General features: G+C 38.2%; 1 protein-coding gene across 4 annotated transcripts in view; it reads left to right on the forward strand.

The window, feature by feature from the left end:
* Window positions 1-23,845, forward strand: part of FANCC (FA complementation group C) — a 246,018-nt gene that overhangs the window by 65,130 nt on the left and 157,043 nt on the right. For 3 of the 4 annotated variants that reach the window (XR_006737903.1, XR_006737902.1, XM_045563464.1), the window contains exons 2-4: window positions 12,133-12,375; window positions 14,160-14,244; window positions 20,183-20,277. Coding sequence is in view for 2 of the 4 variants with exons in the window: in XM_045563464.1 (XP_045419420.1) it covers window positions 12,211-12,375; window positions 14,160-14,244; window positions 20,183-20,277 (345 nt within the window). In the remaining 2 variants the exon portion in view is untranslated. Of the gene's footprint in view, window positions 1-12,132; window positions 12,376-14,159; window positions 14,245-20,182; window positions 20,278-23,845 lie in introns of those variants that run through there. The other variant, XM_045563465.1, reaches the window with a different exon arrangement.

The raw sequence follows: 23,845 nt of genomic DNA on the forward strand, positions 1-23,845 counted from the left end.
TTCTTTTATTTCTTAAATACAAGATACTAAATAATAGTTTTCTAGGAGCTCATAATGAAATGAATTTAGCCATAGACAGAATCATAAGAAAGCCATTTGGGGCAAGATAAAGGATTTTGGTATTGATCAAAAATCAGTTTTCAATTATCTAATAAGTTTGCAAATTACCTAGGATAAAAAAATTAATACATTTGTGAAAAACGTTGAAATTACCATAAGTCTGAAGAATCAGCCCCATTTTACAAGGCATTTTTTTGAACTTCATGAAAGCTGCCTCATATGTCTACTTGAGCATCACACTGCCACTTGCCTCCCTGACTACTGAATTGAATGTCCCTCCCTCCTTGTGACAGTATCTCTCTAGGGGCAAAGCAATAGCAGTAGCTAAGATAAGGGGTCTGGGAAGAAGGCTATGGATTTTCTCCCCCTCAGAGGTGGGACTGGGAAAATGGAGGCATTATTAAAGGAAGGAAGGCAAAAGAGGAAGCAAGCTCCCAGTCTCCACCCAATTCTAGTAGTCTTCGTATTTTCAAACAGAGAACTCAGATAAAAAATAGACAATACATACTATTTCAGCAATTTAAAACTTTTTATTGTGTTCATCAAGGACTTAGTGTATGTCTTGATTAGTGTTTATAGACTATAATACTTTTTTTTCCCTTACTTTGGGATGAAATCTATGTGGTAAATGTATCTGGAAGTTTTAAGAAACATTTTTTTAATTGTTGGAAAGTAACATATTGAAAAGCACATAAACATGATTTATATTTTAACGAATTATTAAAACATGAATACATATGTCACTGCCATGCAGATCAAGAAATACAATATTGCCAGCATCTTGAGAGCTATTCACACACACCTTCCCAGTAGTACTTCTTCCCTTCCTCCGCAGGTGATGGGTTTCCTGAGGTTTTTTTTTTTACAGTAATCCCTACAGTTTAGTTTTTGAACTTTATGTAAATAGAATCATATCATGTGTATTTTTATGGGTTGGTTTCTTTTTTTCAACATTATGATTACCAATTTGTCTCTGTGCCTGTAGTGGTAGTTCCTGCATTGTCATTGCTGCACAATATTCCATTGTTGGAATAAGACTACATTTTATTTCTTCATTGTACTTTTGATTGGCATTTGGGTTGTTTTCAATTTGGGTCTATTTTGAATACTGCTGCCATGAGCATTTTGCTAGTATACATGAGCACTTAATAAGCTTGGTGTTTTCTTTGCAGGAAAGTTTGTAATGGGTGGATTTTGGAATCATTTCATTTTCTAAGTGTGTTAAAACTTTCCCACTGTAATTGGAATTATTTCTCCTTATAGTTGTGTCAATTTTTGTGTTATATTTTGAGCTTTATATTTTTATTTATATTTGCATGTTATTAGTATATACAAATTTAGAATTGTTACATCTTCCTGGTGAATTGAACCTTTTATCATTTTGAAGATTTGACTCGTTTGTTTTGGTTTGAGTGGTATTCTTTTTCCCTATTTTTCTTTTAGCTTTTCTGTATACCTATAATTGCATGTTTTAGATATGTCTTTTATAACAGTGTACAGTTTTCTTTTGTTTTTTTAAATTTAAAACTGATAATCTTTGGCTTTTACTTGGATATTTAATCCATTTGCCTATTGAGTAATTACTGATATATGTAAGTTTAAATCCACTATCTTACTATGTGCTTTTTATTTATCTTGTAATTTCTATATTCCTTTTTCCATCCTATCTTGCCCTTTTGGGGAGTTGATTAAATGTTGCTTTATTATAAATTTTTCTGCTCTGATAACTTAGAAATTATATACTGCCTTTTTATATTCTATTAATGGATATCCTAGAAATTATAATATGACTTATTGAATTATTAAAGTCTAATGTTAACACTTTTATCTTCCTTTTCCTGAACAATGCAGGGACCTCAGAATTCTTAACTCTATCATTCTCCTGGCTTATATACCATTGTTTTTATGTATTTTATTTTCTGTGTATACTTAAAACCCCAAAAATACTATTGTTCTTGTTTTATATCATAAACATTAATTTGGATTTTCCCACATATCTACCATTTTTGTTTTTAATTTCTTCTCATATCTCTAGACTTTCATCTAGGAACAGTTTCCTCTTGCCTGAAGAGTACCCTTTATAGCAGGTGTACTGGTGGCAAATTCTTCCAGTTTTAGTGTGTCAGAAGGCTTTAGTTCATCTTTATTTTTGATGAGTAGAATTCTAGGATGGCCCTTTTCTCCTTTCATCACATCGAGGATATGTTTTTTGGTCTTCTCACTGTATTTCTACGTATCTTATCCATTCTTGTGTATTTTTCCATTGTTTTGACTTTCCATATTGAATTCTGGTCTAATAAGTTGTTAAACCCATCCATTGACTCCTTAATTTGGTATCTTTGGTTGCTGTCCATTGTTTTGGGGTTCTTGTTCATGTATTCTTTTCTTCCTGTGTGCTTGATTATTTTCAGTTATGGCTTTTTATTGTATTTGGGGAATTATTTTTAGAGATAATGTAAAATAGGAAATAGCTAAAGGTGTTGAATGCCATCACAGGGATGTGATCAGCCAAATGCAGAAGCATGGGAGATTCTTAGAATCTGAGAAATCTTAGAAACCATAGGCCAAATGCTTTGGTTTCTCCAGGGGATAAATTGTATGAAAATGTTAAAAAAATAAAAGAGGGATAATTGGTACAGATTTAAACCTAGAATTTTCATCTTCTAGGCACCTGGCAGCACTAGCAATCTGGGACCACCTTAATTCAATTTCAGTTTCATAGTGAGGCAGGAGTCCAAATGCAGGCTGTTTTACCCATACTATCAAGGTACAGCCTTATAGGTCCTAACCTTAAGTGTAGGGTGGTTTACCAGAACCTCACTAAGGCAGGCCTGACCTCCTACTTCTAACTCTAGCAAACCTGTCAAAAGAGCTGCTGTGGCCGGGCACAGTGGCTCACGCCTGTAATCCTAGCACTCTGGGAGGCGGAGGCAGGAGGATCACTTGAGGTCAGGAGTCGAGACCAGCCTGAGCAAGAGTACACCCCGTCTCTACTAAAAATAGAAAGAAATTATCTGGCCAACTAAAAATATATATAGAAAAAATTAGCCGGGCATGGTGGCGCATGCCTGTAGTCCCAGCTCCTCGGGAGGCTGAGGCAGGAGGATCGCTTAAGCCCAGGAGCTTGAGGTTGCTGTGAGCTAGGCTGATGCCACGGCACTCACTCTAGCCTGGGCAATAGAGTGAGACTCTGTCTCAAAAAAAAAAAAAAAAAAAGAGAGCTGCTGTGCCTTTGTTCAAGGATCAGCCTGCAAGGCCTTCAGGATGCCCCCCTAGGCCTTTGCAACCCTGTGTGTCAGAGTCTTTCTCTGATAATTCTTTATGATCTTCCTCAGTCTTTGATGATTTTTAGATTTTGTTTTTATATTTCATGTAGCCTTCTGGAATAACTTGCAGCAGGAAGATTGGTGTCACTTATGTAGTTTACCATTATCTGAAGTAGAACTGAAATCGGATGTAATTTTAGCTATGTATATTTATATTAAATATATTCTGCACCATACTTTGGTTTACTTCACCTGTCCTGGCTAATCAAGAGACCTTATGGTAGACTTTCTTCCAGCTATGTGAGAGTAGCTAGAAAAGCCAGATAAAACATCTTTTGAAGGTGTTGGAGACTTGCAAAATACTCAGGACTTGAGGAGTTAGGCTCTTGGATTAAAGGTAAGTGCAGAGTACTGAGGAGAAATTCTGTAGCAGGTTTTCTCCCTTGCAACATTTGCCATTTTTAAGAAGAGGGGAGAGACCAAGAACCTGAAAAAGAGTCTGTGCTACTAAAAGTCAAAAAAGCTGGCAGAACTTTTGGCAATTTGCAGGGTTCGAGAGATGACATACATTCCAGCTTCCAAAGGAAAAGGTTGTTGATCTGGTGACTTAAAAATGTAAAGCTTCTGTATATCAATAAGCATCATAAAAGCAGGGGAATTGATAAAATTAGAAAATCACTATTTTTCAACCCCTTTTGGATTTAAAATGATCATCAATGGATCCTAAAGCCCTTAGAGAAGAGGTTGATGGTGAACTTTATAATGGATGGATTAGGTTGACAATACCTGAGTTTAAGTATTCATTAAACAGTTACCCAAAAAACCATTATCAACAAAATTTCACTTGTACCACATAGCCTGTGTTTAAGTGAGACCATCAGAAGCTACTCTAGAGAAAGCCTGCTGTTTGTTAGTGGTGTCTGACAAAAAGGCATAAACTTCATTTTATCTGTGTTGCATATTTCCTAGCTGTTTTATCTGTAGACTTCTCTAACTCCCCAACTTCTAAGGATGTACACCTTGATCCAAAGTCTCACCAAGACCATGGAGAAAGAGACAAGGGCAGTAAGTGGGGAGTATACATATCAAAAGAATGGGAAAGGGGTGCTAGGTGGGCAACACCCATAGAAATCTACCATCTTTCACTTATTGGCTACTGAGGACATTCAGACCCACTGCTTTCCAGATACAGAATTTTTAGGACACTTTCAGCTAACACAATTTAGCTCTCTCTTCCTTCAGAAAGGAAGATAATCCAAAGTAGATCTAGTTAATTCATCTAGCTTCAAGTCTAGGAGTTCTGGATAATGTCAGTTCCTCTTCCCATGTCTGTTATATCCTGTAAATTATAGACTAAATAGAAAATTTGTCTACTAATAATATACTCTACATATGCAGTAGTAGGAGTGGGAAAAATGGAAGAAGGGAATTTTTAAAAAGTTGTATGACATAGCAAGCAAATACAGATAGCATTCAAAAACCTCACTCATGCACTTTGACTTAATGATAGAGTGCTGATGGGCACACCCTGCTTTGTGGCTTGGAAGATCAGTGTAGTCACTAAGGACTGCCATAGGCTCTTCCCAGAATCCAGATCTTCCACACATGCTTTAAACAGCATTGGATCTGCTAAGGCAGAACACTTCAGCATGGCCCAGCTGTGCAGTGACTCTTGCTCGCAGTCCTACCCATAGTTTTTATTGCCAGGGCAATGGGTAGAGGAAGATAAATGATCCGAAACCCATGCAGTATATGCTGCCTTCAGAAACCCAGAGATATCAGCCAAGCATTTTGCCTCTTAGCAAGTGCAAGGCACAGTAGTTATCATTCACTTTAATTTTTATTTATTATTAATTTTGAGTAAGTAGTATATGTGACATTAAATTGAAAAAATACAAAGAGGTATACAGTGAAATCTAAATTCCTTTCTTGCAGTTATTAGCCAGCCACCCAGTTCTCCTCCCTGGAGGCAACCACTGGTACTTGTTTCTTATGTATCCTCATTTTAAAGGGCATATCCAGACTTGGCACAGACCATGCGATCACAAGAAACTTACTGAAATGGCGGGCCCTGTATGTTCATGGGATTTATATTTCATTTTCTGGAATATATGCAAAATGTCTGTGACTTTCTATTCTCCAGGTTTTGTCAGCCTGGTAATCTTCAGTAGACCCGCATAGATGTAACATGTCCCCAATACAATCTGCCATATCCTGAATTGACATCTCTGAGGCACGTGAAAGTGAAGTGCTTTCTTGTGTCCTCAATTTATCCTAATAGACAAATGCATTTACCAGCTTCATAACTGCATTGTAGCTACCAAAGGTATTAATTTGCTCCAGCAAGGACCTGCATCTGAAAGTACAGCTTGAATTGGACTCACCATTTGATTATTCTTTAGATGGCCTAATATTATTGACCCATTGGTTTCTCAGTTGGGGAGGTGGGGGTCTGTGCAAATCACCAGATGTGTGGCATTGTTTTTTTGATAGTTTATTGTTGTGGGAGGAGGGTGGATTCCAGTGGCTTTCACTTGGCTGTTTTTACTAGAAAAGCATAATGAGTCAGGGGCCCTGATTGCAGGAGGTATCTCATCCATCTGTATTACCTTTTTGTTCCATGGGCTTCTGGTTTCCAAATCCCTAAACTGAACAGAAGTTTCACTGCCATTTTCCCTGTCTTGGCTCAATAAGCAATTCCAAATTCCCCTCCTTGGTCCAAAGATCTGTTGTCTGTAGTCTGCTGTCTGGTACCTATGACCATTATCAAGTTTGTATTCTTTGATTGAAAACCACAGAAACTGACAGTGGTTAATTTAAGTGGGAAAAAAAGAAAAAAGAAAAAAATTTATTGGAAGGTGGAAGGCCCCAGGGTACCTGACAGAATCAAAGAGAGCTGAAAAACTGTACCGTGGAAGAACTTCCAATTTTTGGTTCTGCACTCAAGGAACTTGGAAGTTGCCACTCCATCCTAAGAATAAATAAAAAGCTGAAGAAACTAAAAAAACGAACTTTTCTGAGATCTGTAAGAGAAGTGAGGTCACAGGGCAAACTGTTACCCCCCAAATTGGAGAGACAGAGAGGCAGATACAGGGAATCACATCATACTGGAACAGAAACCTCCTCAGGAACCAGTGCTAGGGTGGGAAAGCCTGAACTGTAATTGACTAATTACTGGAGGCTCAGTGTGGACAAGTCTAAGACTTAAAAACTCCAGAGGGACCCAGTCATAGGGAATCCTCCATGCTTTTGTGAATTTTACCTCTAGGAGCTCAACCAGGTTCTCATGGTAAATACTGAAGAAAAGTCCTCTTGTGTTTCTGGCAGGGAGGGGAAAAGGAACCATTTTGAAATATGCCAGAGCACTCTGTTATTCTTAACAGTGAGAGAAACTAGTTAACCAGGGCCTTACCTGCTGGGGTTTTATATAATAAGAGCCTAATACCAAACCACAGCCAAATTAAGCTTACCATGTTGGAGAAGGAAAATATCCAACTCCAGCCTGCTCTTCCCAACCTCTCCTACCTAAGGGATGAGGGTAGGGTGGGAGAAAAAAACCTGAGAAACGCTTGTGAAATTCCAGGCCCAGAGGCATAGCCTCATAGAAGACTGAGACCTAATCATAGGACTTTAGAACACTGTCCCATCCCCTATACCTTACCATCACATTACAAAAGCCCTGTTTACAGCACTTCCTTTTACCCAGTATATTATTTCCAGCTCTTGAGAAAAAATTACAAGACATATTACAAAGCAAAAAATACATTTTGGAGAGACAGAGAAAGCATAAGAACCAGAGGTGGCAGAGATGTTAAAACAACTATGATTAATATGTTAAGGGCTCCAATAGATAAAGTAGACAGCATGCAAGAATGGATGGGCAATGTAAACAGAGGGATGGAAATTCTAAATAATTCAAAAAGAAATGCTAGAGGTCAGAAACACCAACCTCAGAAATGAATAATGTCTTTGATGACTTCACTAGTAGACACAGCTGAGGAAAGTACCTCTGAGCCTGAGGATATCTTAATAGAAAGTTCTTAAACTGAAAAGCACATAAAACAAAGACTGAACAAAACCAGAACAGAATATCCAAGAACTGTGGGACAATTATAAAAGGTATAACATACCTGTAATGGGAACACCAGAAGGAGAAGAAAGAGAGAAAGGAAGAGAAGAAATACTTGAAAAAGTAATAACTGAGAATTTCCCAAATTAATGTCAGATACCAAACCATAGATCCAAGAAGCTCAAAAAACGTGAATCAGAAAAAATATCAAGAAAAACTACACCTAGACATATAATTTTCAAACTACAGAAAGTCAAAGATAAAAAAAGTCCTGAAAGAAGCCAGAGAGGAAAAGCACCTTACCTGTAGAGGAGCAGAGATAAGAATTACACCCAGCTTATCCTCAGAAACCATACAAGCAAGAAGAGAGTGGAATGAAATATTTAAAGTGTGGAGACAAACACCGTTCTTTTTTCAAGACATGAGCTCAGAAAGCTCCAGGGATCTATACTTAGAGACCCTTGCAGTGACTTCGTTCCACTCTGTGTCTGTCTGAACTCAAGATTTGGATTCCCAACCAAGGGTGGGGTGATGATCCAACTTGAGTCATCATCCTACCCCTTGGCTGATGGCACAAGGCACTTTGATTAACAGACCCACCAAGACCTCAGGAATGGAGAAAGGTAATTTCCCAAAGGAAGGGAGGAGGAATGCTAAACAGACAAAACCAACTGATGCCCATTCTAGAGTGTTCAGTTTAGATCAGTGTTTCTCAGTAGGGGTGTCACTGGCCTTTGGTGGAAGAACATTTTTCTTTGTGAGCTGCTGCCCCAGTGCATCGCAGTGTGTTTAGCACCGGTAGCTCCCAGGCACTAAATGCTGGTGGCAGCCCCACTGCTGTCATCACAACCAAGGCACCGCTGGTTTCCATAACATACACACATATGCATGCATGCACTCTGTGGAACAGAACGTTGAGGACTACTGTGCTGCGTGATTCCTAAAGCTGTTTCCATTTAAAACAATCAGATGCATTTCTATTGCTAAGCAAAAGATTTTTTACAACTTTGTTTTCATATTTCTTGTCTTTTTTATCAAAAAGTTCTTCAATTTACTGTTTCCAAATATCTAAATTGATCTGAATGTAGTGCCATGTGAAACATGTAAGAAATTCATCCATTTGTTTATTCAGGTTTATTTCTTTAACAGCACAGACTTTAGAGCCAGACACTGGATTCAAATTCCACAGTCTGCTATTTACTAGCAGTTACTTCCTTTGGGTTTTTACATAATCTTGCTTTGGGCAATTACATAATCTCTCTGTGCCTCTGTAAAATGGAGATAGTACGCATTTCATAGGGTTGCTGTGATGATTAGTTATTAGGTCATTAAATATGAAACGTCCGATTTCGAATCAAAAGTGTAGTTTATTATAGTTCAAACAAGAAGCAGTACAATTAACCAAAGTATGTGCCTAAACTGCAGACACAGTTTTGCCATCTTAACGGTAGCTTGTTTATGCCGGCAGCAAAGAAGTCTGGAGAGCAAGTGGTGATGAAACCGTGAAAGGCATTTCCTACAGCTTGTTGAGAATTGAATATTTTTCCTTGCAAGAAGTTGTCCAAAGCCTGGAAGAAATGGTAGTCAGTTGGTACAAGGCCTGATGAATACGGTGGTTGACAGAGAGTTTCCAAGTCCAGCTTCTGAAGTTTGAGCAGTGTTGTTTATGCAACATGTGGTTGAGCATTGTCTTGCAAGAGGATTGAACTGTAGTTGACCAGCCTCAACTGTTTAATCGAAAGCATCCTTATCATTTCGTCCAATTGGTTGCAATAGACATCTGCTGTAATTGACCAAGTTTCATGAAGCTGTGGCGGATAATACCAGCGTTGGACCACCAAACAGACACCATTAGCTTTTTTTGACGAATATTTGGTTTTCGACTGTATTTCGGCACTTCATCTTTATCCAACCATTGTGCTGAATGCTTGCGATTGTCAAAAAGAATCCATTTTTCATCACACATAACATTATAATGTAGAAATCGTTGGCCTTTATGTCGTGACAGCAAAGAAAGGCAAGCTTCGAGACAATTTCTCTTCTGACTCCCGTTTAATTCACGCGGAACCCATCTATCCAGCTTCTTTACCTTGCCCATTTGTTTCAAATGGTCCAATATTGATGGCATAGTAACGTCAGACCTTGCTGCTAACTCACGCGTAGGTTGAGATGGATTTGCTTCCACTACAGCTTTCAATTCATCATTATTCACCTTGGTCTCAGGTCACCCACGTGGCTCATTTTCAAGATTAAAATCACCAGAATGGAACTTCTCAAACCATCGATGTACTGTGCATTCATTAGTCCCATCCTTCTCAAATACTTCATTGATATTTTGAGCTGTCTGTGCTACATTGGTTCCACGACAGAACTCACATTTGAAAATAACACAAATTTTTTACTTATTTGTGGTTTCACAAAAATAGCTGTAAAAAAAAAATTTGAAAGATAATCAGAAGCCAAAACATGCATTTGAAAGACTGAGGATGTACCTTCACAATAAACATAAAACAAGAAGTGTCAAAGTAAAATGTCAGAGATATCAATAGCCAAACTTAGTACTTAAGGAAATTGGACATTTCATACTTAATAACCTAATAGTATGCATAAAACATTTAATATATCGCCAAGAGCATAATAAATGTATGCATATGTAAGCTATTATTATAGTTGTAAAATGGGATATTGAATTTCACACAGGTAACAAAATGCTTTTAAAATTATCTTTTTGGGGGAGTTACCTTTTAAAAATTAACTTGGTTTGTCTGGAGCAGCATTTTGCTATGGCATTTAGCTTAAAACTGTACTTTGAAAAATACCAGTGAATTTTTCATTCAATATTTAGTGTTTGCCTGGCCTATGCTAAATTCTAAGAAGACAGGGAATTTACATACCAGTGTAGGAAGCAGTAACTAAGTGAACAGATAAATGCCCAGGGTAATAACCTATGCGAAGGAATCAGCGGAAAGCTCTGGAAGCAGGGAAGGGCTTGCTGTGTTTATGGAGCAGATGAGAGGTCTGGACTGGTGAGTCGGACAGAGGAGGTGCCAGAGCCATGTTTTTCAGGGCCTTTGAGTCTCCAGTAAGCAGCTAGGGTTTTTTTTCTAGAGGGAGTTTGGTTTTCTCTCCAAGGAAGCTGTTGAAAAGGGGATTTTAAGCAAGAAAGTGTACTGGGTCTGATTGACATTTGCCAAAGTTGTTTTTGCCACGGGGCACAGAGTGAATAGGAGAGGGGCAGGCTGGGCCTGGCAGAAGGCAAGTGTGACACTCTAGGGCTGGGCTGGGTGGCGGCAGTGAGATGGAAGTGCATGCAGTCAAGTCAGAGCACATGTATTTATTCTGGAGGTAGAATTGACAGGTGTTGGTGATGGCTTGGATGAGGACAATGAGAGAAAGGGAGAAATCAGGGACAATACCTAGATTTTTGGCTAAATGCCATTTTAACAGTATGCATATATTCCCTCTATTATTAAACCTTTTTTGGTTCATTTTGACATGATCCTCCCCAAAACTATAGTATATGTGCTGCCAAAGCAAATACAAACACTGTAAAATTTTAAATTTCATTTTAAAACTTTCATCTTCCTGGTCTAGATTTTTTTTTGCGTTGAAGCCAAGTGGTATTATCTTTGTAAATTTCTTCTTGTTTTCCTGTTTAGTAATGGCAACCTCCTTTGTTCATATTTTTGATATTTAATCAGGAGCATTTTATCTGTTAATTATTGCTGCTGAGGGTTTAAATGCACTTTATTTACCACTAGTGGAAGCAGTCTTTTGAAATTAGGTTGCTGGATATTCTCCCTGCCTCAGGGGTTTTATAAGAGTCTGTGAAGGCCTGCACCTGTTGAGAAGCGGCTGTCTTTCCTCTGCTTGCTGGGATTCCCGATTCCTGTTTCCCAGTTCCTGCTTCGGCTGGGCATGGAGTGGTGCAGGATGGGAGGGGCATCTACAGTCACTGACCCAGCTCAGGTTGAGACCCACACTCACTGTGTGACTGCATTGTTCTGAACTTAAGGGGTAGGAAGTCAAGCTTATAAGATTTTATCTTCTGTCAATTTAGGACTAGTATGCCTCCTCAATAATTGGAATTTATTATATTTTACTAAAATATGGCTGCTTCTTGTGAGTGAATTGAGATCAAGCATATAAAGCAGTCTTTAGTTAAATTAGACAGATTGTTTGAATTGATGCATGTGGAATGAATTATTTTACTTTTTTCCTAAGAAATGAAGAGAAACTGGGAAGAAAATTCATTAGACAGTAATGCATAGAGATTTTTTTTTTTACACCTAAATGAGAAGCCAGAAATGCATATAAAACATAAGAACTTCAAAAACATTTCTTAGGCACAGACTATTACTAAACACCCATGGATGTTTTTGATTTCCCATCACATTAAAATAGTCAAATGAACTTCATATTCAGAACATTTAAAAATAGCTCACTCTTAAAAAGAAGATATAAAGTATTATCAGCTGTGCTTTTTTGTGCATAATTAGCATGTGCCTGTGGAGGTATAATGACTTCTGGCCTAATGGTATTATCATGATAAAAGTTCAGATGGTAAAAGTTGGAGCTACAGCTGGGTGACACATTTTAAAATAATTCAAAGATGACTCCAGCAAGGAAGGCATGCTATTTTAGTCCCTTGTAATCCCCCCTTCACCCATCAGTGGGTTGTGAAGGCAGTGATAAAAGATCCTTTTTAAAATGCTTCATTTGTTCCCTTTCTTACAGATTTGATATGTGCCCACTGTTTCCTTCATTGTTCAGCAGGCCGCTGTGAAGGGACACCACCTTTTCCCTTTTTCCAAGATGGCTCAAGATTCAGTAGATATTTCTTCTGATTATCAGTTTTGGATGGAGAAGCTTTCTGTATGGGACCAGGCCTCCACTTTGGAAACCCAGCAGGATACCTGTCTTCATCTGCCTCAGTTCCAGGAGTTCCTAAGGAAGATGTATGGAGCCTTAAAGGAGATGGTACTTAGTAGACCAAAATAACGAAATTATTTTATGACATGAGGGACTGTACCAGATTTCACCAAGACAGAATGCTATCCAGAGTCAGGGACTTGTGGTATTGACCTAATGTGCTCTTGGATTAGAAAGACAAATTACCCATAGGTAATGCTGACAAGAGCTGGTTTCCTAGTTTCTGATTTATCATTCTATCAATTTTTTCTTCTTGAGTAGTTGTGTTGTCACATGAGACTTCCTGACCAAGCAAGTTGTTTTTAAATAAACAAGATTTTGATGCTTGTTGTCAAGTAATACATGAGATTCTTTTAAAGGCTTTTGTGTTCCTTGAATCTTGGAGAGTTTGCTGAAATGCTTACCCTTTCCTCAACCCTGTTCTCAAGTGGCCTGTCCTAAGAGATGACAAATATTAAGATCTCTTCTTAATATAATATAAATATAATACTTATGATAAATATTAAGATTTTGAGTATCTTCACTATTGTTAAATAATTTATTTTTAAAATTTAATTTTTTGATTTAATTTCTTTTATTGTAATAGACATTTTTATGACAGTGTATGCTTTCATATTATGAACATATTCTTTCAAAATGAAATATCAAAATGAAAAGCAAAATTGTCGCTTAACATAGGTGTTCTTGTGTTACGCTTCTTTTCCCTTAATCAAAGAAGCAAGTAGGAAATTTGAAGACTAATTTGTGTTGCTAATGAGTTCATATGTCTTTAGAAATTAGAAGGAAAGATACAGTCATGTGAACACCAATACTAATTTTTAAAATTATTTTTTGTAATAAGACTTATGTAACTTGACCTTAATGTGGTCCTGGAATGTCTAGGACCAGCCTTAATGCTGAGACAAATGTGAGAAATATTTTGCTGCAGCATCAGGAAATGCTTATCGTTTTAGCTTACCAGCACAGTATCTCAGTTTGGCTTTATTTTTGACCTTTTGTGAAAGGTAAAGAAGTGGGAAAAGGGCCAACTGTGCAAGGGCATGTGTATTTTTTAATCTTAAGCTGTTTTCTATTTGGTTGATCTTTTTTTGTCTCAGAGTTTAAGTTGTTATAGACTAAGTATGATGTCATTTACCATATAGTAATCAAAATAGTAGTAAACAGAGATATATATCTTTATGCTTTGGCTGCCTTTATTTCTTTTTACAAGTTTCAGAATTCTTGTCCTTTTAAACCTTCTTTGAAATAGCCTTGCTGGAGCTGAGTTAGGAATCTCTCTTAATATGTTAGAATAAAAAGCCCAGATGAAGATATGGGATTATATAGTTTTTAATCACCAATGTTTTTTTTTATTTTTGTGCATTCTTTTTTATTTTTAAATAAAGTGTCCTTTCCTGGCTATTGAGTAAAATAAAATCAATTTTGTAACAAAACTAATTTTACCTATTATATCATATGTCTTAGTTTTTGATGACCTGATTTAGGATAAAGTAAAATGGTTGGCTGCTTATAAAACTTTATTTGAAGCCAGGCATGATGGCATGTGCTTGTAATCCCAGCTACTTAGGAGGCCGAGGAGGAGGGAGGATGACTTAAGCCCAGGAGTCAGAGACCAGCCTGGGCAATATAGCAAGACCCCATCTCAAGAAACAAACCAAAAAAACTTTACTTGAATTACTTACTTAAAAGTCTTCTCTAATCCTTTTTGCCTACTTTTTAAAAACACATAATAAACAAGAAGCATTCAAGCTCCCTCAGCCTATAATGTCAGTTCAATATTTATGCATTACATAATGCCTTTTTACTGACCAAAATATAATTTTCTTTTACAGGATCCTAATACAATCATTGAAAGATTCCCCACCATTGGTCAACTGTTGGCAAAATCTTGCTGGAATCCTTTTATTTTAGCATATGGTAAGAAACCAAAGTGTGTTCTCTTAAAATGGCTATTTTAATGTTTGCATTGTTTAAGAAAATACAGAGGCTTAAATTATAAACCTTTCTCCTATTTTTCATTGAACAACTTATAAAATGTATTCATTGTTCCATTACAAAGATGGCATCCTTTATTGTGCATATATGTGTGTATATATTTGTATAAACATACACATATGTGTGCACATGTGAAGCTCTATAGGAAAACAAAACTTTGTATTAGAGGGCAGAAACTCTCAGATGATTTAAATATCAGTATTTGTCTGTAATCACTTTCATAACCTCATTTTTGCTTATTTGTTTTTTTGAGACTGGGTCTTGCTCTGTTGTCTGGGCTAGAGTGCAGTGGCAACCTCACAGCTCACTGCAACCTCAAAATCCTGGGCTTAAACGATCCTCCTGCCTCAGCCTCCTGAGTAGCTGGAACTACAGGTGCACACCTGTAATTTTTTTATTTGTTGTAGAGACGGTCTTGCTTTGTTGCTCAGGCTGGTCTCAAACCCCTGGGTTCAAGCAGTCCTCCAGCGATTACAGGTGTGAGCCACTGTGTCCAGCCCATTCATTACCTCATTTTTAATTCAGTATAAAATGGCTATACTAAGGATACCAAGTTAATTTCTTTGTTTCACAGTTTCATATTACCTCACATACTGTTTCCCATGTTGTAAAGTCATTCTTCAGAGTCTGAATCCTGCCATGGCTTTACTGTTATAAGGGTGACATTTTGGTATTATAGAAGGTTGAGAGGAATTTGGGGACATTTTGGGGAGAGGTATGCCTTCACTGGCCTGCCTGCTGTCCAGTTGCATTTCTTGTTTCGTCTTCCACAGCTGTAGTGCAGGCATTGTAGCCAGGTCCTGTGCAAACAGTGCCTGAAGGCACTTGATGGCAGGGCCTGCCACTTGTGATTGATTCCTTTTGCCTCTGTTCTCCTCTTTGTTCTCTTCAACCTTCTCTGAAATAGCTGTACTGAGGCTGCATTAGGAGCCTCTCTTAGTGTCTCCTTGGCCTCTAGCATCTTCCTTTATTATAATATTCATTCTACTGTCTGATGACCTGGAAGGCTGACTGCCTCTTGAGAAAAGATGTAGTTTTAATTCTCTTTGTCACCTTAGGGCCTAGCAGAGGGTGGAGCAGGCACATCATGAAGGAGCACGCTGATTGAGGTTCGCCTTGGATTGACTATATTGTTAGCTGATGTGATATTTACTTTTCAGAATTTTTAAAGTCAAAGACTAATTGCATAATATAAATGACATTAGAACCAAAAATAAAATGAATATTCCCCTTTGATGTTTTAAAGAGTTGTACAGTTTCCCTTTTCTAGCCTGTCATAAGTCATTAGAAGGGACATAACCTAGGCAGGAAAGGGACAGCATCCTGTGAACACATATGCGTGACTGGACCGAATACTCAGCCTCACTTGCTCTGCCCCTATTTTCATCTACCCCTCCTCCTCCCCACTGAGGCCTCTTCCTCTTCTCTCTACCCCTCACCTTGTTCAAGTTCTTGATCTAAAATAGCAAAACTAGGGAGCCAGCATGGTGTTTGTCCACCAGGGCCACACCTTCCTGTCATAAATTTATTTCTTACAACTAGGCCAGTGGTTCTCAAACATCTTTGACCAGAAATACATTTTATGTACATGTGTCTGTATATATATGCATATGCACATGTACTCATTTACACATAGACACGTACGCGTGCACACACATGATTAAACACATTTCATGAAGGAATGCTTACAGTAGTCCCCCCTTGGCTTTCTGGGTGTCAGGTACCTACAGTATGGTACAATAAGATATTTTGAGGGCGAGAGAGAGAGAGAGGTCACATTCACATAATTTTTCTTACAGTATATTATAACAATTGTTCTATTTTAGTATTAGTTATTATTGTTAATTTCTTACTGTTCCTAATTTATGAATGAAATTTTATCATATGTATGTATAGAAAAAACCATAATATATATAGGGTTCAGTACTATCTGCAGTTTTAGGCACCCAGGGGTGGGGGGTGTCTTGGAACATATCCCCTGAGGGTAATGCACAGCTCTATTATGTGCAATCCATGTTCTCTATACTATTTTACAAGTGGTGTTCATGACCCCAGACTGATTTCACAACCCCTGATGTGTCATAACCAAAAGTTTGAAAAACGCTGAGCTAGGCAGGTATAAGTCACATTCTCAATTCAGAAGTGTTGAAGTTGGGAAAGTTTGTGTCATAGAGTGGGAAGCATTGCCCACTTTGTGCTGGACACTGTTCTCTGTGGAATACATGGTAGATCTTATTGAGTTCTTTTTTTTTTTTTTTGAAACAGAGTCTCACTCTGTTGCCCAGGCTAGAGTGCTGTGGCGTCAGCCTAGCTCACAGCAACCTCAAACTCCTGGGCTCAAGCAGTTCTTCTGCCTCAGCCTCCCGAGTAGCTGGGACTACAGGCATAAGTCGCCATGCCTGGCTAATTTTTTCTATATATATTTTTAGTTGTCCAGCTAATTTCTTTCTTTTTTTTTTTTTTTTTTAGTAGAGACGGAGTCTCGCTCTTGCTCAGGCTGGTCTCGAACTCCTGAGCTCAAACAATCTGCCCGCCTCGGCCTCCCAGAGTGCTAGGATTACAGGCCTGAACCACCACGCCTGGCCCTTATTGAGTTCTTGATGACAGTCTGGCAGGACAGATAATTATGGGTTAGAGTAAATAAGTTGCCCTCCTCAAAATACAAAACAAGTAAGAGTCAGGACCCCACTCCTCATGTGAAGTCCACCTTGTTGTAATGTTCTGTCCCTACTGGATCACATCTTGTGGTTGAAATGTTCCACTCCTGGCATTACCACTGGCCAGCCTCACTTGAGTGTGTATGTTCACTCCAAATACATATTAAGTGGGTTTTTTTTTTTTTTTGTATGCCGCCCCTAGGAAAGCATGGTTCACCATTTTTGCCCATTGGGAACTTGCAGTCAGGGAAAAAAGAGACCTAAGCAGATCAGCCTGACCCGGTGTGAACAGGGATGGAACAGGGAGCGGCAGTTCCAGAGGGAAAGGAGGGTTTCATGGAGAGCCCATGCTGGGGCTGACTCTTGGAGGACAGTTGATGAGATGGTATTCTCTAAGACAAGCTACTGAACTCACTGGGTCTCATATTTTTGTGAAAGTGAGAGAGAGGTTGGAGTGATTTATCCCTATGTCCTTAAATTTGTACCTGTCTGTGATCTTTTCTTAGCACCTTGTCTGCATTACATTGGCCCCCTCTGACAACCAGAAACAAATTCTCCATCCCTTTCTGTTTCAATGCTTATGTTACCTTTTAAACTGCCCATTAAATTTCAGTTTCCTGTTTGAGGAATGCTTTTGGTTCTGAGCTCCTGGAGGCGACTGATAGGCACAAAACCCTGAGCAATCAAATCCTCCCTGTGTGCCCACTGCTGTTTCTCACTAGTTGGGCACTTTCTTCTCAGAAGGGATCTTTTCTTATGGTTTTATAATATAAAAATTGCTTTGTAAATACAGTAAAAGCAAACAGTTTTCATCATGGAAAAAAGCCAGTCATGCATAGTATTGATGGAGAACAGAATCAGAAAAAAGGGTAATGAAGAGGGAAGAATGATTTGGAAAATCATTCCAAAAAGAGAAGAGAAAAATAGATAATAATGGAAAGGGAGAGAACACCTTTTTGTTCAGTGATGTCCCCTGCTCACGAATACAGCCTTCCCCTCCTGAAATTCTGGTCCCTTGGTTCTAGCTCTGCCTTTATGATTAACCATAGCAGCTCTATCCTATCTTCCTCACAGCTTGCTGTCTATTCCATGAAACAGTTTCCTCCAAAACTTAGCAGCTTAAAACAATAAATATTTATTGTCTCATAAAATTTTGCTGCCTTCACTTTTAAACTATAGAATTAAAGAATTAATTTAGCTTTCATTTAGAATTTCAGTTCAAGATATCAAAAAATAAAATATTAGATGGCAAATGTATGTTGTTACATTCCTTTCCCGTCCACTCATTTTTAGAATCCAAATTTGTACTTAAGATCTGGTGTCAGTGACTGTCCTGCAGTGGATCCCAGGAAGATTCCCATCTCAGTGAATGTGCCCTGCGGGATGCTCCAGCCTAATCTTAGGGCCTCTAGGGAGGAGCCTGACAGATGGCATCCCCTGTAGTGACTGCTGGTGGCACTCATGAATAACAAGCCATGGCTTGTCTCTGTAAATCACCAAAGCAAAGTAGGTTGTAAGCTGATTCATTAGCAGTACATTTCAGTGCCTTGACTCTGGGCCAAGAAAGCAACTCCTAAAGGTTGGGTGGAAGTTTCTGTGTCTTCTTTTTCTTTTTTTTCTTTTTGAGAAAAAAGTGAAAAATAATATGCTTGCTCATTTGAACTAAGTGTGCGGAATCACTCAACACCTGGGGGAAACTCCCATCTTTTGAATCAGTTCAGATTTAAACTCCATAAACTAACATTTTCTTTTTCTTTTTCTCTTTTTCTTTCTTTTTCTTTTTCTTTTTCTTTTTCTTTCCCTCCCTCCCTCCCTCCCTGCCTTCCTCTCTCTCTCCGCTCCCTCCCTCCCTTTTGTGGTGAGTGTCTGATGTTTGGAAATGCTCTCCATCAGTTTGCATTCTTTTTAACAGCCTACTTGTGTAAGCATAACATTGACTGTGTCTGTCACACTTGCTACATGAAGCTGGTTAGAATTTCTTCTAGTATTTAAACTGTGGGAAGTACAATAGTCACATTTTTAATAAGTGGCATTGGTTAAACCTGAATAACCCTAGGATTTTTAGAGGTTAAATTATATGACTCTTGAAAGGAACTGATCTTAGGCAAGCCAGTGCCTTATAATGCTTTATTTGAGCTCATAAAAGCTAGGAAAAGAATGAATGTCCTCAGAATAACCCCTGATGAAGTTTGTTCAGAGATGTTAGTTATTGGGAAAGCATAAGTTTATGGATGTTCTTAGGGAAAAAATGGGTTTAAAAATTACTGTTAGCATCCTTTGGTTTGCAGATGAAAATACAGAGGTAGCTTACTGTAGTTTATATTGTCCTTATTTCTTGGTAAATGAAACCCTTAGAAATGCTTGTTTATTGGACTGCAGAAGATGAGAAGATAGAGACTACTGATTCCAGGTGCTGGGTGTCTTAGCCTCACCTCCGTGGCCTTTTACTCTAAAGTCTGAAGTTGCTTTGCTCTAGCTTAGGTACTGACATCTTCCATTTCTAGGCCTCCTTTTTGTTTCTTAATTGTGTTATAAAATCTCCAGCTGGAATAGACTCAGTCACCACAAGAGGAAAAAGAAAGTGGCTCATCAAGTAGATGTTCCCACCAAATGTAGGATTTCAAAGTTCAGCATTTTCATCACATACTTGGTAAAGTTTTAAATTTTAAAATAAAGAATTAGAAGCATGTGAGAGCTATCCCAACCATTTGGTGCTAAGCAGAATATATTTTAAAACAAACATATATATATAGTGTGTGTGTGAAATTTGTTTTTAACAAGTGGGGGAATTTTAGCAAGTTAGAAAATTAAAATATTAAATCAGAAATATTGACTACTGACTGCCTACAGCAGTTGTTTCCTTAAAAAGGTTGAAATTACTAATGGTTTGAAATGTGAAATAAAAAACTCGTCTTGAGAAAAGTACAGTTGTTTTAGTTCTTTCCATCATTCTCGTTTGGGTTTAAAAATTGCTGCTGTTACAGAAAGGGAATTGACCACACAAGAACTAACCATAAGTGGTCCTGAACCCAAGACAAGAAAGAAACCCTCAAAGTTAAGTTTCACACATGTTTCTGGATACTTACTCTGTGAACTTATTAGTTTGAGATTTTCCTAAATATAATGTTTAAAAATCTTTTATACTGATTATTTTTTCTTTCTATTTGATAAAACTTAACTCATTTTAGTTTTTCTTTTTGTAGATGAAAGCCAAAAAATTCTAATATGTTGCTTATGTTGTCTGATTAACAAAGAACCACAGAATTCTGAAGAATCAAAACTTAACTCCTGGATACAGGTAAGAGAATAAATCTTGCTCTGTACTACTTTGAACTAAATTGATTACTTAAAGGTGCTACTTAAAAAACAATTTTTTTTGGTCTAGTTCTATGATGTTTTAGAAACTTTTTCAAACATACCATTCACTGTTACATTATCTTGCTGAGTGTAAAGCTCTGCAAGAGATTTCAATTTTGCTTGACTGTGAATTCCAAAAGATATTGGTCCTTAAGGTCGATTTCCCCATGCTTACAAGACCTGATGTTGAGTGATTTTGAACAAATCAATCAGTAATTAAAAGAATGTACTACATTTCCCTCTGACAATTGCTACCCTTCAAAAAATCATTTCTCCCTCCCAGTCTAGCTTAAATACTTGCATAATTTCTCTCCATGTATTTCTCTGCCTCTCTCAGAATGTAGTAAAACGAAAATTCAGCAGTGCCCAGGGAGTAGCACTCTATTTTGTGTTCTAAAATCAGTACCTGGGCCAGTGTGCTCACAGACTAGCCCTTGGTGCTACTTGGCCACTGCTGCTCACACTGTCAAATCAGTGCCTATGTGCTAGTCCAGATAGCTGACAACTTCCTAGATTTCCCCTGTCTGTTTCTGCTTCCTCTTAAAGGGTGGGCACAAGTTGGAGAACATTGTAAGGTAGCTGCGGCTGCCCTGACCACCAGCACGTTGGCTGTTCCTTTCTGTTACCCCCACTGTCCCACTGCAGCAACAGCCCGAGGACTTGCTGATGCCTGTCAGACCCCACTTAGTGTGCATATGGTTCACATTAGCTGCTTAGTATTACGAAGTCACCCAACCAGATTAATGCATGTGGTTTTGTCTATCAATCCGACTGATGATATCATTACATTCACTGCCTTTTACGATTCCTTTGTTTTAGACAAAATTGGTAACAGAGATGATGAAGGCAGTATTTGTATTTTTCTGTTAGATTAAAAGATGAATAGACGGGGCAGTAAAAGTGAAAGGGATTGGGCAAGGGAAGGAAAGAATACAAACCGTAATTAGAAGGGAAATTAATGTAAAGAGCTGAAGAAAGGAACTGATAAGTAGAATTAGGGAAGAGAGGGTGTGTAAAAAACAAAGGTATAGAAATAGAATAACATTTAGTCTTTAATTTTTTTAAATTGTTGCTTTTGTTGAGTATTTGACATTTCAATGATTGTATAGCATATAATTTTGTATTGGTTATCTCATTAAGCCCTGAAATAGGCCATCTAATAAAGTGTTTTTATGGTGACTGGGTTAACTTTCTTCATTTAACTCATGACTTAATTAGCCTATTTTAAAAATTTCTAGCCTCATGTTTTGTTCTGTGGTTTTCTCTTATTTAATACTGTGTCCATTTATTCATAGGTACTTATAATATTAAGTATAGTGCAGGGAGATAAAGTTCTTAATTCCTGCCTTCAGGGATTTCACAGACTGGTAACCAGGTCACTCCAGGGTAGTGTGGTTGGGTTATTGGTAGAGCTGTGTATAGGTGTGATGGTGACACAAAGGGGGACACTTGGTCAGACTTGGGGGTTTGGAGACATTTCCCGGGGGGAGGTGATCTATTAGCTGAGTTCTGAAGGATGGGCAGGGGAGCAAGAATAGAGTTAGAACATACCTGGCAGCAGAAAGAGAACATACAAAGTATGGTGGTGAGAAAGCACATGTTGTATTCAAGAAACTGCAGGTGCTTAGATTTGCCTGGAGTTTGGGGTTCTGTGGGGTTGGTGATAAAGCATGAAGCCAGAGAGACAGTTGAACCCTAACCCTTATGTATGATTATAAGAAGTTTTTAGTTTTACCTTGAAGGGAATGGGGAAACCACTAGAGTACATAAACAGAAAAATCATATGGCCAGATGTGAAGTATAGAGACTAACAGCAAAAGGAAGGTGGTTGGGAAGAGGGCAAGGATAGCACTTTGGAAGATATTATAGTGATAAAGGTGAGAAATTGTGAGGGCCTGAATGAAATGGAGAAGAGGGGCCAGATTTATAAGATATCAATGAGGTAAATATCCAAAAGATGTAATGGCAGATTACATGTAGCTATACTTAGACATAGGTGGAGATGTACGGAGAGTAGTTCAATGTACCATTCTCAGGAGAGCGAGCAGATTTGCAGCAGAGAGTTGGGAGTCAGCAGCCTATGGGAGTAGTGGAAGCTTTGGGTGAAGTGAGACTTTCCCCTCCCCCGAGATAGTGACTGGAGCATGGCACTAGAGAGAGCCTTGGTAGTTGCTGACATTAGGGAGGAAGTTGAAGAATGATCAACACTGCAGAAGGAGTCATCCAAGAAGTAGAAGGAGAAAAGCAATAAGCACTTCAAGGAGGATGAAGCTCATCCCTAATGCTGTAAAGCAACACTGTCCAATAGAAAGGTCATTAAATATGAAATGTCTGATTTTGAATCAAAAGTTCGAAATAAAAAGTAGTTTATATCTCAAACAAGAAGCAGTACAACTAATCAAAATGTGTGCCTAAACTATGGACACAGTTTTGCCGTCTTAACGGTAGCTTGTTTATGTTAGCAGCAAAGAAGCCTGGAGAGCGAGTGGCAATGAAATCGCAAAAGGCGTTTTCCACAGCTTGTTGAGAATTGAATATTTTTCCTTGCAAGAAGTGGTCCAAAGCTTGGAAGAAGTGGTAGTCAGTTGGTACAAGATCTGGTGAATACAGTAGATGACAAAGTTTCTAGTCCAGCTTCTGTAGTTTGAGCAGTGCTGTCTGTGCAACACGTGGTCGAGCGTTGTCTTGCGAGAGGATTGGCCTGTCTCTCTTGACCGATCTCAGCTGCTTAATCACAAGCATCCACATCATTTTGTCCAGTTGGTGCAGTAGTCATCTACTGTAATGGATTGACCAGTTTTCATGAAGCTGTAGTGGATAATACCAGCACTGCAAACAGACACCATTAACTTTTTTTGATGACTGTTTGGTTTTGGACTGTGTTTCAGCACTTCATCTTTATCCAACCATTGTGCCAAACACTTGTGATTGTTAAAAAGAATCTATTTTTTATCACACATAACAATACGGTGTAGAAATGGTTCGGCTTTATGTCGTGACAGCAAATAAAGGCAAGCTTCGAGACGATTTCTCTTCTGATGCTCGTTTAATTCGTGCAGAACCCATCTATCCAGCTTCTTTACCTTGTCAGTTTGTTTCAAATGGTCCAATATTGTTGGAATAGTAATGTCAAACCTTGCTGCTAATTCACGCATAGGTTGAGATGGATTTGCTTCCACTACAGCTTTCAGCTCATCATTATTCACCTTGGTTGCCCATGTGGCTCATTTTCAAGATTAAAATCACCAGAATGGAACTTCTCAAACCATCGATGTAGTGTGCATTCATTAGCCACATCCTTCCCAAACACTACGTTGATATTTTGAACTGTCTGTGCTGCGTTGGTTCCACAATGGAACTCATATTTGAAAATAACATGAATTTTTGACTTATGCATGGTTTCACAAAAATAGCTGTAAAAAAAATTTGAAAGATAAGCACAAGCCAAATGTACCTTCACCATAAAAATAAAATAAGTATCAAAGTGAAATGTTATAGCTATCAACTGT

Source organism: Lemur catta, chromosome 10, assembly GCF_020740605.2.
Source record: "Lemur catta isolate mLemCat1 chromosome 10, mLemCat1.pri, whole genome shotgun sequence".
NCBI lineage: Eukaryota > Metazoa > Chordata > Mammalia > Primates > Lemuridae > Lemur > Lemur catta.